The 18258-nt window shown below is 35.6% G+C and overlaps 1 protein-coding gene and 1 long non-coding RNA gene across 2 annotated transcripts in view; both read right to left on the reverse strand.

The window, feature by feature from the left end:
- The window catches only part of LOC148960225 (uncharacterized), a 28835-nt gene extending 21778 nt beyond the window's left edge, over positions 1-7057 (reverse strand). The window contains exon 1 of the long non-coding RNA XR_016145320.1: positions 6525-7057. This is a non-coding gene — a long non-coding RNA (uncharacterized LOC148960225). The remainder of the gene's footprint in view (positions 1-6524) is intronic.
- A 4924-nt stretch (positions 7058-11981) lies between these two features.
- Positions 11982-16573, reverse strand: LOC135689405 (uncharacterized). Its single transcript, XM_065206619.2, has 2 exons — positions 15340-16573; positions 11982-14489 (listed from the first exon to the last, which is right to left on the reverse strand). Exons 1-2 carry the CDS (start codon positions 15452-15454, stop codon positions 12283-12285), a joined length of 2322 nt encoding a protein of 773 aa, XP_065062691.2. The 5' UTR covers positions 15455-16573; the 3' UTR covers positions 11982-12282.
- Positions 16574-18258: the final 1685 nt, after the last annotated feature.

Here is an 18258-nt window from a genome sequence, read left to right on the forward strand (position 1 = left end):
TTTTCAGCAAGTCAAATTGTGTAGATTTCCCAAGTTTCATGGCTGTATGGTTAACAAAATATATTTACCATACTATTGTATTCTGAGTACTGGGCACAAGTACCCCAGTCCAAAAATAGCACAAGGGGCATTTCTGAGGGTGGGGACCATTCTTATCATTTTCAGCAAGCCAAATTGTGTCGGTTTGCCAAGTTTCGTGGCTGTATAGTTAACAGAAATAGATTGACCATACTGACGTATTTTGAGTACTGGGCACAAGTACCCCAGTCTAAAAATAGCACAAGGGGCATTTCTGAGGGTGGGGACCATTCTTATCGTTTTCAGCAAGTCAAATTGTGTCGGTTTGTCAAGTTTCATGGCTGTATAGTTCACAGAAATAGATTGACCATGCCAACATATTCTGAGTACTGGGCACAAGTATCCCAGGCTAAAAATAGCACAAGGGTTTTTTTCCCAAAATGGGTCTATATTCTATCTTGTTACGCATATCGAATTCTGTATTTTCACTAAGTTTCATGCTTTTATCACAATTTTCACGATTGTTACCTGTCATGAACCTTATCAGACTCACTACTATATTTCATCAAAACATCTCTTCGTGTCCACCACTTTACGTCACAAGGTCACGTGACACAGTGGTCTGACCGCGTTCTCGCTCCGCCATCGATGAGGGCAAATTTCGACTTTAAAAACTTAATAACTTAAAAACTACATAATGTATTTAAAAAATTCAAACGGTTTTTGAATCAGCACGGGAACCTTTTTCAGTGGTACAAAAATCGTTTTTCACTTCAGTTCCCCTTTAAGCAAAATTTCACGGTACTGGAGTAGCCAAATAGAATTAACTGAATCACAGAGTAATTAACGATACAAATTTCCTGTGACGTTGCTTTGACTGAGGAACAACAACTAGTAATGAACTCTCGAGAATTTCAGCTATTTCCTCTGTTTTCAAACAACTAATTGGCAGATGTGATTCTTGTAAATCACTACGAGGACCATAAAAATCTGTGTATAATCCACACTTTTCTAATCATTGTAGTTTTTATTTTCTATGGAGTAGCCCCAACTCAATCCACTGTTTCCCTGTAAGCAAAATGATCTAGTGAAAAAAGAAATGGAAAAGTAGCCCTTTGAACGATGGAATCGTTATCGCGGGGGTGTTGGAAAGGGCATTCATCTTGGTATTTGGAAAATTTACTTCGAAAAATGGAATTTTTGGCATTGGAAAAAGGAAAGAAAAATAGCTAAGAATGAAAATAATTTCTTTCACTGCCTTGAAAATAAAACTGGTTTCGCGGATCTGGAAAAAATCTGGAAAATATTACGTTTTGCTTATCAATAAATTAGAAACACTGGGCTTCTTTTCCGTTGATTTTGCTTGCAAATCTAATTATCTTGATTAATTACATACTTCTCCACGGATTTATCTAAAGGCTAATACTAATAATATTCGGTGAAGGTTATTGGCAGGTTTTGTGATTAACATTAAAATGTAAAGTATCTAGCTTTAGTGTTTTATAGTATTCAATCGGAAATAAATGGCTGGAAATAAATATATAAATTCCACGAGCTGTTGCCTTGCTTTGCATTACTTCCGAAAAATTCAGTGCTATTTCAAATACCTTATCGAAGTTACTAAAAAAATGCACTTCTAAGTTTTGCTTTATGAAATTTTGCAAGTCGTCATGGTCTTTTCTGTTGCCTTCTAGTAAAATAACTGTTTATATATTTGCTCGTATTGCCTAAAAGAAATCAATTTATAAAGGTTAATAATCAACAAGTCATTATATTTAAATTTTGTCTGATCAAAAATTTTGTTTGTCTATAAGGATGTTAAGCATATATAAAGGGCAGCCCTGCTAAATCCTATAGAATAGAATAATATATTATTTGAAAATAAGAAAAGAGTGCTCTCTTGTCTGTCTGTATCAACACCGACCTTATATTATGCTAGCTATTTATGAGTGGAATGTTAACCGCTTGGATACTAATATGTTTACCAGTAAAAAGACTCGAGAAAAGGACGTAACGATAAAAGACTAAAATAGCAACAAATTTATATTCAACAACGAATTTTAGAGAATGCAAAGATAGCGCCCAACGATGACTTAAATTCAAGAGATAGAAAGGAAAAGTGAAAGTGCAAAACTGAGTGAAGGATGGAAAGGTTATAAACTGAACCTTCTTAAGAAAACACGAGAAAAGGGGCACAACGAAAAAAGGCTCTAAAATAACAAAAAATGTATATTGAAAAAACGAATTTTAGAGAATTAGTTGCAAAGATGACGAGTAATGATATCTTAAATTGAAAATTAAGAAAAGGAAAGAGAAATTGGAAAAATGAGTGAATGATAGGAGGGTTTATAAACCGAACCATCGTAAAAAAAAACTCGAGAAAAGGGGCACAACGAAAAAAGGCTCCAGAATAACAAAAAATGTATATTGAAAAAACGATTTTTAGAGAATTAGTTGCAAAGATGACAAGTAATGATATCTTAACTTGAAACTATAGAAAGGGAAAGAGAAATTGGAAAAATGAGTGAATGATAGGAGGGTTTATAAACCGAACCATCGTATAAAAAAACTCGAGAAAAGGGGCACAACGAAAAAAGGCTCTAGAAATGGCAAAAAATGTATATTGAAAAACGAATTTTAGAGAAAGAGTTGCAAAGATGACGAGTAATGATATCTTAACTTGAAAATATAAAAAGAGAAAGAGAAATTGGAAAAATGAGTGAATGATAGGAGGGTTTATAAACCGAACCATCGTATAAAAAAACTCGAGAAAAGGGGCACAACGAAAAAATGCTCTAGAATGGCAAAAAATGTATATTGAAAAACGAATTTTAGAGAAAGATTTGCAAAGATGACGAGTAATGATATCTTAACTTGAAAATATAAAAAGAGAAAGAGAAATTGGAAAAATGAGTGAATGATAGGAGGGTTTATAAACCGAACCATCGTATAAAAAAACTCGAGAAAAGGGGCACAACGAAAAAAGGCTCTAGAGTGGCAAAAAATGTATATTGAAAAACGAATTTTAGAGAATAAGTTGCAAAGATGACGAGTTATGATAACTTAACTTAAAAATATAAAAAGGGAAAGAGAAATTGGAAAAATGAGTGAATGATAGGAGGGTTTATAAACCGAGCCATCGTATAAAAAAATTCGAGAAAAGGGGCACAACGAAAAAAGGCTCTAGAGTGGCAAAAAATGTATATTGAAAAACGAATTTTAGAGAATAAGTTGCAAAGATGACGAGTTATGATAACTTAACTTAAACATATAAAAAGGGAAAGAGAAATTGGAAAAATGAGTGAATGATAGGAGGGTTTATAAACCGAACCATCGTATAAAAAAAACTCGAGAAAAGGGGCACAACGAAAAAAGGCTCTAGAGTGGCAGAAAATGTATATTGAAAAACGAATTTTAGAGAATAAGTTGCAAAGATGACGAGTTATGATAACTTAACTTGAAAATATAAAAAGGGAAAGAGAAATTGGAAAAATGAGTGAATGATAGGAGGGTTTATAAACCGAACCATCGTATAAAAAAACTCGAGAAAAGGGGCACAACGAAAAAAGGCTCTAGAGTGGCAAAAAATGTATATTGAAAAACGAATTTTAGAGAATAAGTTGCAAAGATGACGAGTTATGATAACTTAACTTGAAAATATGAAAAGGGAAAGAGAAATTGGAAAAATGAGTGAATGATAGGAGGGTTTATAAACCGAACCATCGTATAAAAAACTCGAGAAAAGGGGCACAACGAAAAAAGGCTCTAGAGTGGCAAAAAATGTATATTGAAAAACGAATGTTAGAGAATTAGTTGCAAAGATGACGAGTAATGATATCTTAACTTGAAAATATAAAAAGAGAAAGAGAAACTGGAAAAATGAGTGAATGATAGGAGGGTTTATAAACCGAACCATCGTATAAAAAAAACTCGAGAAAAGGGGCACAACGAAAAAAGGCTCTAGATTGGCAAAAAATGTATATTGAAAAACGAATTTTAGAGAATTAGTTGCAAAGATGACGAGTTATGATAACTTAACTTGAAAATATAAAAAAAGAAAGAGAAACTGGAAAAATGAGTGAATGATAGGAGGGTTTATAAACCGAACCATCGTATAAAAAAAACTCGAGAAAAGGGGCACAACGAAAAAAGGCTCTAGAGTGGCAAAAAATGTATATTGAAAAACGAATGTTAGAGAAAGAGTTGCAAAGATGACGAGTAATGATATCTTAACTTGAAAATATAAAAAGGAAAAGAGAAACTTGAAAAATGAGTGAATGATAGGAGGGTTTATAAGCCGAACCATCGTATAAAAAAACTCGAGAAAAGGGGCACAACGAAAAAAGGCTCTAGATTGGCAAAAAATGTATATTGAAAAACGAATTTTAGAGAAAGAGTTGCAAAGATTACGAGTAATGATATCTTAACTTGAAAATATAAAAAGAGAAAGAGAAATTGGAAAAATGAGTGAATGATAGGAGGGTTTATAAACCGAACCATCGTATAAAAAAACTCGAGAAAAGGGGCACAACGAAAAAAGGCTCTAGAGTGGCAAAAAATGTATATTGAAAAACGAATTTTAGAGAATAAGTTGCAAAGATGACGAGTAATGATATCTTAACTTGAAAATATAAAAAGGGAAAGAGAAATTGGAAGAATGAGTGAATGATAGGAGGGTTTATAAACCGAGCCATCGTATAAAAAAACTCGAGAAAAGGGGCACAACGAAAAAAGGCTCTAAAATAACAAAAAATGTATATTGAAAAACGAATTTTAGAGAATTAGTTGCAAAGATGACGAGTAATGATATCTTAACTTGAAAATATAAAAAGAGAAAGAGAAATTGGAAAAGTGAGTGAATGATAGAAGGGTTTTTAAACCGAACCATCGTATAAAAAAACTCGAGAAAAGGGGCACAACGAAAAAAGGCTCTAAAATAACAAAAAATGTATATTGAAAAACGAATTTTAGAGAATTAGTTGCAAAGATGACGAGTAATGATATCTTAACTTGAAAATATAAAAAGAGAAAGAGAAATTGGAAAAGTGAGTGAATGATAGGAGGGTTTTTAAACCGAACCATCGTATAAAAAAACTCGAGAAAAGGGGCACAACGAAAAAAGGCTCTAGAGTGGCAAAAAATGTATATTGAAAAACGAATTTTAGAGAATAAGTTGCAAAGATGACGAGTAATGATATCTTAACTTGAAAATATAAAAAGGGAAAGAGAAATTGGAAGAATGAGTGAATGATAGGAGGGTTTATAAACCGAGCCATCGTATAAAAAAACTCGAGAAAAGGGGCACAACGAAAAAAGGCTCTAAAATAACAAAAAATGTATATTGAAAAACGAATTTTAGAGAATTAGTTGCAAAGATGACGAGTAATGATATCTTAACTTGAAAATATAAAAAGAGAAAGAGAAATTGGAAAAGTGAGTGAATGATAGAAGGGTTTTTAAACCGAACCATCGTATAAAAAAACTCGAGAAAAGGGGCACAACGAAAAAAGGCTCTAAAATAACAAAAAATGTATATTGAAAAACGAATTTTAGAGAATTAGTTGCAAAGATGACGAGTAATGATATCTTAACTTGAAAATATAAAAAGAGAAAGAGAAATTGGAAAAGTGAGTGAATGATAGGAGGGTTTTTAAACCGAACCATCGTATAAAAAAACTCGAGAAAAGGGGCACAACGAAAAAAGGCTCTAAAATAACAAAAAATGTATCTTGATCAGCGAATAATGAGTGATGATATCTTAAATTCAAGAGAGAGAAAGAAAAGGAGTAAGTGCATAAAGGAGTGGATGATTGGAAGGTATTTGCCACCCCGAGAATTTTTCTTCCGATTTTCAATGAAGTTTGTTGTCGTGATAATAGGATTGCCATGACAATTTGATTGAAAGGGAGTGGAAAACTCTTTATTCAGGTCTCTCATTATCTATTTAGGACTTAGAAAGGTGTCTGTCGCTCAAAAAACCTGAAAAGAAATGTTACTGAAACGTCTCCATACAACAGGTCTGGGAAGTTTGCCACCCCTACCTCCACGGTCCTGGCTGCGGGCTTGTGGGGTCTTTTCTTTCAGTGAATTTTAATATTTTCCCACCCATTTTGATGAATAGCAAAAGTAAAAAAGAAATGCACTTTTCTAGCAATGGTATACGAACAAACATTTTAAGAAGAGGATGTAAAAGTAATAAAAAACTACTGAATGAATGTTCTTTGGCCCTTAGATAAAACCTTTCCTTTCTAATTTTGGATAAGTTCCCCGGCTCTCTGAATACTTATCGCATATTCCCTGTACCCCTGAGCGACCCTCCAAATGGAGGAATCTACTATTTCGCGATTAAGTTTCTAATGAAAAGATATATTCCTCTTTCAAAATATTTCATTTCAAGAAACTTTGGTTGGCATCGTAAAGATGGATAATTTGAATAGTAAACATTTAGGCCTAGATATGAACACAAAAAACCTTATAAAATAATACCTATTCTTTACTAAACGTACCTTTTGGATGTATTGGACCATCTTCATTTGCCTTTACAGCTTTTCGTGCACGAAATAATTCCCTACTTGATATCTCTCTCGTTCTCGATTTGACGAAAAAATTTTGGAAGCCATTTTTCTAACAGCATTGGCCTTATAGGGCATGATGGGAAGGCAAGGGCTCCTCCGTAAAGGAAACCAAAGGGTGTCAGATATGTACCGTAAATCCTCGTATTAGCCCTCTGGGGGCTTATTTATTTTTGATATTTTTGGATAGGGGCTTAATCGAGTGGGGCTTATACGAAGGGGGGCTTGTAAAATTATTGTAGACATTAAAAATACATTATTAAAAGACCTCGTTTATTTTAGTAGAAATTTCTTTTCGAGCATTTAATTTATTACCACCAAAGGTATGAATTTGTTGTGATGGTAAAGCAAATGGCAAAAATCATCAAACTGAGGGGTCGAATTTGAGAATTCACGGTAGCAGTAGGGGCTTTTTGAGGAGGGGGCTTATTGACAATTTGTAGTTCTAGGGTGGGGCTTTTTCGAGGGGGCGTTTTTTTGAGGGGGGGGGGCAATTCGAGGATTTACAGTTTGTAAGATGCAAAGGTTATTAATTGCGGCACACGTAATGAATATGTGAGAAAATCACAATTGGAATTCGAAAGTGTGAAATCTTTGAAATTGATCCTTTAAACAAATGATGCATCTGTTCTGTTAGGTAGATTATTTTTCAGCCCTATTGGAAACTAGAACCGTAGAAAATGGAAGGTCAATGGCCGAATTTAGATTGTTTACCTTATATTGTCATGGTCGGAAATTAAGAGCCCTTTTCTTCAAAGGAATGAAATGAAAACTGGATTTTGTATTTAGGTACGTTGCTATTGTTCAATGGTTTTCTGTATAATAAATATGTAAATATTGTCATGGTCAAAGCTTAAAAGCCTGTTAAGTGGGTGTAACTCATCATTTTGGCGAGTACCGTAAAGGATTTCATTTTGAATGTGGCAATTGGGGTGGTTACAGTTATAATAAGAGCAGCGTAGCCAGGGTGGTAGATTGGGGGGCAAAGGGAGGTGGGCAAGGAAAAGTCCACATCCTTTGGAACGCCAGGAACGCTCTTTTTCAAAGGGACTTTTTGCAATTGGGGTAGGGCATCCTCACCCTCTTGCCTCCCCGCGTTGTGCTACTGATGATAAGATGTAGAATGGTAAAACATTGACTATAGCAGTTAAGAGTCACACATCCATGAATCTACATCTACCATTTGATAGCAACATTTTTCAACAAGATACTGTCAGTAAGAAGAAGGTGGCAAATATACTGTTTGTGCACTGATAAATGCAGAAGTTATTGCGTTTGACCAAAGTCAGTAAGTAGGGCGTTTCGCAAGAACAGACTCCTTTTTTTAAGGGAAGATTTTAGAAGTTTCCTTGCTAAGAGCAATTTTAGAATTACGGGAAAGCCAGTGAGCCTTGGCGAGGAAGAGTGAATGCAGGTAAATCTGATGCCAATATATTTGGAGATATATTACGAGAATTTTCTGTAGAGAGAGATGAGATTACAGTAAAATTGAGGATGAACTACTGACATGCGCAGGTCATATTTAACTAGACACAGCAGTTGAAAACCTGCAGCAATTCATCTTGTTTTGTGAAAACAGCACAGAAACGCGAGAAATGGTAGATAAAGTATATTCAAGTGAACAGACAGTCTTATCAAGCCTCTTTATTATGATTAGGTCTCAAGTGGTTTCAAACTTCATTCTCCATACCCGATTGAAGTTCTTCAACATGAAATTTACGCAGGAGAACATTTTCTCAATTATGTTACCAGGTGTATATTCCAATAAAACAAAAAACAGAGCATGGATAGGTCTCCAATCATTTTCAAGACAATTTATCATGAACACACAGCTTACGGATCGATATACAATGAAATTATATTACCAAACAAACATCAAACAAATGAGTCAATTATTTCACATAGTCTTCTAAACATTCTATTTTGTATATCTTCGGGTGCGCTTGTTCCATGAAAAATTGGCACCATAGCTCTTTGGTTTGATAGATGTCGTCTTTGGCTCATCTACTTCATATTTCCAACCTTGGGAGGAACTAAATTTCAAAAAATTATTCACTAATCCACAATTAAAGAAAAATCACAACTACGAAAAACCTAAGTTTTTCTACTGGAATCTATTCTGTAACCTTTCTTGTATATTACTTTGTTTTCATTCTAAATTTATATCTCTTAAAACCATTTAAATATGACTTTTTAAAGAGTTCTCGTAAATATGATTTCATTACGTCTACAATAAAGAACACTTTATCTTACCTAACTTGTACAGTGTCCTACCTTGAGTTTCAGCATAGGAAATGGCAGATTCCCTTGTATCAAATTGCAATTCCACGTTAGACAGGGGGTCAGCTCTAGAAAAAAGAGAACCTATGATCCGAAACATAACACCTAATTGTGCAAGTTTTCATTCAGCATTCAATAAATTTATTGGCCCTTAGGAGAGCAACTGAAAAAAGGCTCCTAGCTGCAGACTACATACATCATCTATCAGTTTAAAGCACGTTAAGCAGAAAGGCAAGATGTATAAATGATAATTTTTCTTTTTAACTAAGAGGAGCTTAGTTATTTACCTCAGTTAAATAACTTTAAAAGTTTTTGAAAATGAAACGAATCATTTGAAAAATTCTATTACATCATTAAATGAGATGTCAGCATCAATTGCAACATTGTAATTGATTAAAACAATGATCAATTGACTTGTAAACTTGTTAAAAATGCTATAGATTTAATTCTGGTTCACAGAAATCTCTAACCCAGGATATACAAAAAAACTAAAATAATCAAGAGCAGTCATCAAAACCTTTTTTGCTCGAAACAACCTAAAATGCCTCGGTTTTCGTCAGCAAAACCATCTGAGAAGTTTTGACAAGTTCCAGAAAACTATCTGTCAAAAATCAACTTATTCATAAAAATATCTGACCAAATAGGCAAAAAAGACTAAAAAACCGAGAAAATTCATCAAAAATTTTTTGCGCTCAAAACAACCTAAAATGCCTTTCTTCACGTTAACACACCATTTTAGAGGTTTTGGAAAATTATTAGGCCAAGATCTCTCAAAACAAAACTTATTCATTTTTCACAAAGAGAGCAAGAGCTAAGGTTAGGCACTTTGCTCGATTGTTGTTAAAAACTCCCTGTCTATACGACTTATATTCAATAACAAATTCAGTTAATGCCTTTTCTGGTTATGTAAAGACAAATTAATCTGTTTTAAGAAAAGAAATCTACAAAAAAATTGGAGCATTTTTCAAGATTGATAGCCTTACTTTTTTATCAAAAATCTACCATTCCATAATGTCAAAAATTGACTTATTCTAATCATAATTTGACTTATTTAAATATGGCTGTTTTATAAAAATAAGACTTCAGTCTTAGAACGAAACCAATATCTGGCTTAATGTGAACAAAACCAACTTCTGGCTTAAAGGTATTTCACCGCCTTTCTAAGCCAATAGCTTAATGTTTTTATCAAAGATGAATCATTTCAATATATCATTTCTTTTTCAAATATTACGGCTTTGATTCTAGAACTTAACTCAATGTTTGCGTCTTCATTTTTTTCAGAAACAAATAAATCTGCTTTTGAGAAAACATTTTGAATATATCTTGCAATTTTGATATATAGCCTATAGCCTTACTTTAATATCAAAAGCCGACCCAAATATAAACATCGCTGTATATTGAAAAACGTTACTTTAATTTTAGAATATTACTAAATACTTGTATAATCTGGTTATAAAGAGGCATACTAACCTGTTTTTAGGAAGAAAATTCATAAATTGGACATGTTTACATTACCTCAAGCCATCAAAATCTTGCTATTCTTCAAGAAATATGAATTTTATTAAAGTCCCTTCTTATTTTTTCTGTTGATGTGAAAAAAATTTCTATGTTCTAGAAAAAAAGTTTTCAAAAAATTTTTGCTAGACCATTTTTGCTAGCCAATTTTTAAACGTAATTTTGCCATCACTTTTTTATCAAATAAACCACCATTCTAAAATGCCGCGATTTTTTAAAGATACAGCTTTGATTTCAGAATTAGATTCAATTTTTGTTGTTTTTGATCATACAGAAACAAATTGATATATTTTTACAAAAAGTTTTTCCAAAAAAAGAAAATGATTTTTCTAAGCCTATAGCTTTTCTTTTTTATCAAAACCCGACTCATCTTAAATGTTGCAGTTTTTTAAGAAGTATCTTCTAAATTTTTTTCGAAAATTTCTATTATAAAAAAAGGTTCTTTTGCCTTTTTATCATAAATATCGAAAATATTTTGATACGAACTAGAAAACCAACTTTGTCACATTTTCCAGTCTAGTACACTATGGGTTTGTATGTTGTTGGGTATCTTTTAACAAATACTGTGTGAAACTAAAGTTTATTTTTGGGAAGACCGTTTTTCGATGTTTCAATTTGTCTGATTTAGTTTGAAAGGTTTTGATTTTTCTTGTTACAAAAAGACCAGTTGCTCTATGGAGTTATTCGGCAGAATATTGGGCACGAATTTATAGAAAACTGGATAAAGGTTTTTTAAAAATTCATTAAAGAAGATTTTACATTCTTGAAAGGAAACCTCAAGAATATCTTTGTGTGAAAATAATAACGATTTTTTTTGCACTTTTGTACGTTTTGTAGACAGAACATAGGCTTGCAGTTTTGCTAGATATATTTTGATACAAAAATGCAAAAATTAGAAATCAATATTTAAAGAATTGTTTTTCATTATATTTTCTTTAACTAAAAAGTAGTTTCAGGGGGATTGCTTTATTTAATCAAACCATTTCGGTAAAATGTGGTATCGATATTGAAAAATGTTTGTTCTGAATTTTGGCGCACACGTTTTGCATACAATTCGAAATTTTTCAAGACAGCTTTTCAAAAAAAATTCTTGAAACATTTATGCCTTTGAATACTACTGGCTTGCATTTCTATGGAAAGTCTTTTGTACACAAACCCAAGAATATTTTAAATGTTTTAAAAGGTATGTTTTTAAAATAGCGTTATTAATTTTCAAGTTCATCTTGCATTTTTGTTCTTATTATGGCCATTTTTTCAGCCAACAAAAAAAAGCTTCGCATGCTGTGGATTTAATAATGTTTGTGCGAAATGATTTGTGCAAGTTTAATTAAGTGCATTTACAAACAGCAAAATAATTCGAATCAGATCAACCGACTTATAAAATGTCATTGCGACAATTATCGCTGATACCAAGAAATTGAGCAGTCAAGCTATCATTTTCAAACATTGTAAAATGCACCTTCCACCATGGTTTGTAATTATTAGATCGCCTATGCTACCTTTTTACAAATACTTTACCAGAAGATTGCTAAATATTGAATGGAGACCGTCAGCGCATCACTGACAGGGTTTTCAAGCAAAATGCAAACAGCTGTGTTTGTTTATGTATGATCTGATGCATGTTCATTTCGTTTTTTAGCTTTTAACTGCATTTCCCAGCTCTTAAGCTTAATCTTTCATGCATACCAAAAAATTGATGAATATTAAATTTACAATTAAATTACATTTACATTTGCTTAAAAATTGAAGAGCAAAAAACAGATCTTAATAACAAGATCATGCATCCTCTGTCCCATATTTTGTTCTTACTTGTGACTGTATAAAAATTTTTGAAATTTTGCAAAAAATGTAGCAATTGGTACTTTAGGAATTAGAATCTGGTCCTCCGCCACTTCTTTCACAAAAACTGTGTCTCCTCGTCTTCGTTGTATTTATCTCCATTATTAGGTTTGCTGATTGTTTTTTGCTTTGTTTTGTTTCTGATCAATGACGAAGCACGATATGCTTTCTTTTTCCGCTTTTCATCTTTTAAGGAACTGCTTGATGCCTTTTTTGCTGTCGTTTTTTTCAGACCATTTCTCAAAATTTTACTTGATTTCCCTTTTAACTTAGGTCTTGGCTCAGCAACTTTTATGTCACTTGGGTTATGATGCCTTTCATACGAATAACTCAAGTCCTTACCAATCCGATTATTCGGTTCGATAGCTTCGTCATGCCACTGTGCAGATCCCTCCTCAGCTGTATCTCCATTATGTTCTTCTTCGTATGTGCCTCCATTTCTATCAATATTATCTCCTTCCTCACTACTTCTAAGTGTCGTGTCATCATCTTCAATTTCCTTATTGCTATTATCATTTGCCGTGTGCTCTTGAACAATCTTTTTATTTCTTTCGCTTTCCATTACTGCTCCTTGCATTCCTCTCTCTAGTTTCTTTTCCGCCTTCAACATGGCTTGCGCAAGGATATCACCAAGAATTTTATATCCTTTGCTGCCTTCTTTAAAATCCTTTATGGCACCTGGCTGTCCTTGTGAAACCGAGGGCGTTTGTTGCAGTGGACCTGCTGCTTGATTAGCTGCTTGACTAGGCTCAGTACTTGAAGTTGTGCCAGGCTGTTGCACCGGAGGTGCTGTCTGAGCAGCATTTGGTTGCGTAGTCTGCCCAGCTGCTTGTGAAGTCTGTGGCCCACCGCCAGTGGTATGGCTGTCACTCACACCTGCTGTATGATGCGGATCTTGGTCTCCTGCTTGTTGGCCTCCTGCTTGTGGTACTCCTGCTTGCGGAACTCCAGCCTGTTGGACTCCCGCCTGTTGGCCTCCTGATTGCGGGGCTCCTGCTTGTAGGGCTCCTGGTTGTAGGGCTCCTGGTTGTAGGGCTCCTGGTTGTAGGGCTCCTGGTTGTAGGGCTCCTGGTTGTAGGGCTCCTGGCTGTAGGGCTCCTGCTTGTGGGCCTCCTGCAAGTGCACCAGGCAAAGCAGCAGGAGAGTTTGCAACGACGTTTCCTGCTGGTTGTGCTGCTACAGATGGTAATGCTGCTGGTTGAGTTACAGCTGGGGCAGCTATGACTGGAGGGGGTACTGCTGCTGGTGGAGGAGCCGAGATGACGGGTGGAGGCGGAGGGGGAGCTGGCGGAGAAGAAATTATTGGAGGAGGTGGTGGTGGCGGTGGAGGTGCAGAAATAATAGGAGGAGGTGGTGGTGGCGGTGGAGGTGCAGAAATAATAGGAGGAGGTGGCGGTGGAGGAGGAGGAGCAGAGATAATGGGGGGAGGTGGCGGTGGAGGAGGTGGAGCAGAGATAATTGGAGGAGGTGGAGGAGGCGGTGGAGCAGAGACAACAGTGGGAGGTGGTGGAGGCGGTGGTGCAGCAGCAGCAGCAACAATATCTGCAGCTGGTTGTGCAGGAGGGGGTGTTGGAGCTTCGGGTGCAGGTGGAGCCTCTACTATTTCTGTTTCTGTTTCAGGAGCAGATTGTGTTTCTGGGATGGCTTGCACGATTGTCTGATCTCCTTTTTTCTTATCTCGTACCTCTTTGATCACACTATGGAAAGCCGATTTTAAGGCACGGACGATTTCGTCCTCTTTTACTCCATCATGGTGCGGGAAATGATCAAAAGCATATTCTAAGTCATGAAGTGTCAGCCCATGGTCGTAATGATGGTCATCATGGTCGTCATGATGATGATGATGATGATAATCATCGTCATCATGGTGAAATATCTCTTCAACATGATGTCCGTGGTCGTCGTGCTTTCCAGCGAGTAACAGGGCATCAACCATTGTCTGGGAAATCGCGTGTGACATGTGAGACATTTCCTGTGACATTTGTTGTCGTTCTAATGCACGTGAAAGTTCGTTGATCATGGGCATGGCAACGCTCCCTCCATCAACAGGAACAGGGAATCCATTTCCATGCTGTAAAGGCATTGAGAACCCTTCATCAAATCGTTTCTTTTTGGGCAGGAAGACGTTAATATCCAGGTTCTTCTCGTCACTATTTTTCTCAGACTCTGATTTCCCCTTGTCATACGATGCTGCATCCTGAACAGTCGCGCTTGCAGTGCTGCCAGGATCAGCACTTCCAGGTCCTGATGGAATCTCTTGACGCCCTGTTTCGATCAAATGATATTCTTGATCAGGTGATCAACACATAGAGGTGTGGATGAAAAAAATTCTTTGGATGGGGGGATGCAGACATGCAGACTTTTAAGATGTGTAACATCCTATTAAGCAACAAGGAGCTTTACATGCTGCATAGAAAACCCATTAAACAGTGTCACAACTTCCTATCTCCAAAAAGGCCTGTTTAGAACTTCTATCTGAGGAATTCTCTTTAATAAACTGAGAACTTCCCAAGTCACGCAGTGCCATTTTGCATAAATGCTCTAAAGATATCCAAGTTTGAAGCTAAAGGCTTAATGGATTTGCACTTTCAAGACTTGAATAATCATGCACTATCTAAGCTTTCCTGAATGGGGTGTTCCAAGGCTCCAAATGCAGTCCAACTTTGCCTTTTGCAGTTGATTTTTTGTGCAGGTGTACCAAATGCTTTAGCATTTGGTCAGAAATCTTAATTCACTCAAAACCAATCGCTTGACACAGTTAGACTTTGCAACAGTATGTTTGCAAACGAGCACACAGAATCTGAGCATTGTTGGACAAAACTGTCAGAACATTGAAATAAGGATTTGTTGAAATCTTTTGCTGATAAGACAAACAAACTTTAGAAGCCCTCTGTCAAGAGATTGTTTCTTTTAAAGACAAAACAGCGATGCAACGAAGTGATGTGATGTGCATCCATAGGCACAAGCAAGACTAAATAATCTGGGAAATTTCTATAGCTGACTTGAAAAGCTATTAAAACTACTTTCCACATTCTATAATGAAGAAGGACTAAAAAGGATTTACAAGTATATTCTAATCAACAAATATTAAAAAGAATTAGCAAGAATTCCCTACCGTTAGCAACCCATGTGTTCGTCTTCTTTGCATGTGGTAATCCTCCACGCACAATCTTTGCACTGTTTGTTGCAAAAAAACCTAGAAGTAGAGTAAGATAACTGAGAACTATCATGGTTCTATTTGCTTATATATTATATAATAGATAGCATTTTGCATAGGAACTTTACAATTATCAGAATTAAGAGGATTTTGTAAAGATTCGTAAACAATACGCAGATCTGCAAACTGCAGGTAATTTGTAGACATGTCCGTAAGCAGAACAAATCGAGTGGTGTCATATCTTTCTTTGGTATCATATCTTCATTCCAGAATTTTGCTTGTAGCGTGCTCTGTAAAATGTACAGAGCTTTAGAGAATATCAAACAAAAAGAGCTGCGCTTAATACTTAGATTTTCTTATTCGTGTTACGTTTAAGAGGCACTGATGCCAATTTTGGCATCCGAAGATTTCAAGGATAATTTATGAGCCACAGGTTGGGGGCTCATGGTACCCGAAAACATCTTTCGTATGTCTGTACATGCCATGGAAGTAAAGTTTCGAAACTTTTAAAATTGGGATTAACATTTTGATATCCAACTTCTTTTCTGGTCTTCTGCGCTGAAACAAAGGTTTTGACGTCATTTGACAGTTCTCGGTCGGGGCTTGTTGCGGCGGCCGTCGTTCTTTTCTTTCACTTGCAAAGATAGATGGAGAACGCGATGGACCGTTGTAGTGGATGTGGAAGTGAAAGAAACGTATTTAGTTTTTGTTGTCGGTATAAACGAGAAATTTTGTTCCCGTGTTATGACAGGCTCGCACACTCGCACCCTTTCTCGCACTTTGGCTTCTACCGAAAACATATCCCCATATTTCTGCCCCGTCTCGTTTGACACCAAAATTTTGTTCCCACAAGATACAGAATCTCTACATAGACCGACCTCTAGGCATTCGGGAAACCACTTAATGATTACAGTTTTTTGAGTTAGTGCCTCTCTGATGATGGTTCGGGTTATGACCTACAGATTTGTTGGATCTGTTTTGGAACTAGGAATACTTCTCGAAAAATCATTGGCATAGTGCAAATGACATTCTATATGGGTCCGATATGTGTTGTCTAGTCGATACAAGGTTTTTTGTTTCTTAAGAAATGCAAGACCTCTACAAACTTTCTCTTTGACAAGTTTATGTTCCATTCCAAAGTCAACCCTTCATCTACAATGACACGACTCCGGAACCTGTGTGTCGATTCTTCTTGCTCAATAGCTTTGTTTTTTCAAGCCTAGAAGTTTTCCAATCTAACTTTACTTTTGTCTATAGTCGCGAAACGGTACTGTTAATGTCCATATATTGTTGCAATGTTTAAGGTTGATATAGATAAGTAGAGTTTTGCATCTATGTACAACATATCAAGGAAGAGTAAATGATGCCATTCTAAAGTCAGTCTTTCTGCGAGGTAAAGGTGTGTAAAGCTAGCTAAAAATGGTAGATCAAGCAGAAAAGGAGATTTGCCACATACCTGGAAGAAAGACCTATGATGATAAAATCTTCTTTCAGATTTTTCTCCGTGAGAAATTTGAAGATAGATTTTCGGCTGAACAATACATTCCGATGCTCTCGGTCCCATCCTTTATGTCGATTGAAGCCATTTGAAAAGCAAGCCTAGACCGCACCTGCGATGTAAATACAGTTACATATCCGCTTACCAGGCCAAGAAACTATGTTGAGTTCTTATGAGAAATTCGCATCCCGGCTGAAAGAGATCTAGGCAGTTTTGCAGTTTTGAGTGGCATGCTCTCTTTAAACAATAAAGGTACCAAATCACCATTTATCTTACGGCAATTGAAAAAATGATGCTTATTTCTGAAATTTTCATTTTTCATCTAACGTGTTTCATTAAGGCCAAAAATTTCATTCCAGTGCCATTGGTGCCTTTTTCTTTAAGTTAATACCAACAAAATTAATAAGATGGACTGTTAATGTATTAAAAATATGTGAGTATAACTTCTCAACCCCCCTTAAGGTAGCTATTGTATACAGACCTTTAACACGCTCGCAAAAATTCGATTGAGAATCCGTCAACTTGGCGTGGAATCTGGGCATTGTAATAAAGTCCTTTCCTTTTCCTCTTGCATAACAACAATGCGAATAACAGTACCGTATAAAGGGGAAGAAAAATTGGGAACAGGAACTTTTATCTAAAGATTTTGGATTTTTTTTGGGATAAGGGCACTCCAAGATCAACAGTAGATAAGATCCTGTAGAAACAGCTAGGACAGTTTGGAAATTGCTTCTCTTGAGACGGAATTCCTAAAAAATATCTGAGAAGTGATTTCCTTTCCTTTCATACCAGTGAGATACACTTTTATGCCTATCTGGAATACTGGAGGCATTAGCTTTTGAATTGGGCTTGACAGAGTGCTCACAGCCCATTCATGCCCCTCTGGAACTCAAATGGTTCAGTTCATCATTCAATCTAATGAGTGTGAAACCTAGTTCTGATGGCAAATGAAGGTACATTTTTATCTTGGAAAGGTTGAGGTCTTGTAGAGTAATTACAATTACAGCAAAGGTAAGAATTATTCTGTACAAATTAGGAATGTGTGTAGTTTTTTTTTCAGAAGCACCATGTTCTTAGAATTTATCTGTGTCTGAAAATATTTGAAAAGTGTTTACTTTGCTGCAACTCCCTTTTCACCCAAAAAAATCTTTGACAATCTTTGGCATAATCTAATGGTTTACTTTAAGTCAATGGAAATATTCAGATGGCTTTTTTTATTTTCATGATAAATGTGTCAAGAAAGTATTTGAAATAGTGTCCGACATTATGGCACCTTCTGAAGGTGACCTTCATCTCCTTTCAAGGCTGCTTTGTCACACTTAGTGCTTAGCAAAGTTGGTCTAACTATGCAGATCTGTATCCTACAAAAAGGATCACAA

Source organism: Rhopilema esculentum, chromosome 5 (genome assembly GCF_057945365.1).
Source record: "Rhopilema esculentum isolate cy_ngs chromosome 5, ASM5794536v1, whole genome shotgun sequence".
Taxonomy (NCBI): Eukaryota; Metazoa; Cnidaria; class Scyphozoa; order Rhizostomeae; family Rhizostomatidae; genus Rhopilema; species Rhopilema esculentum.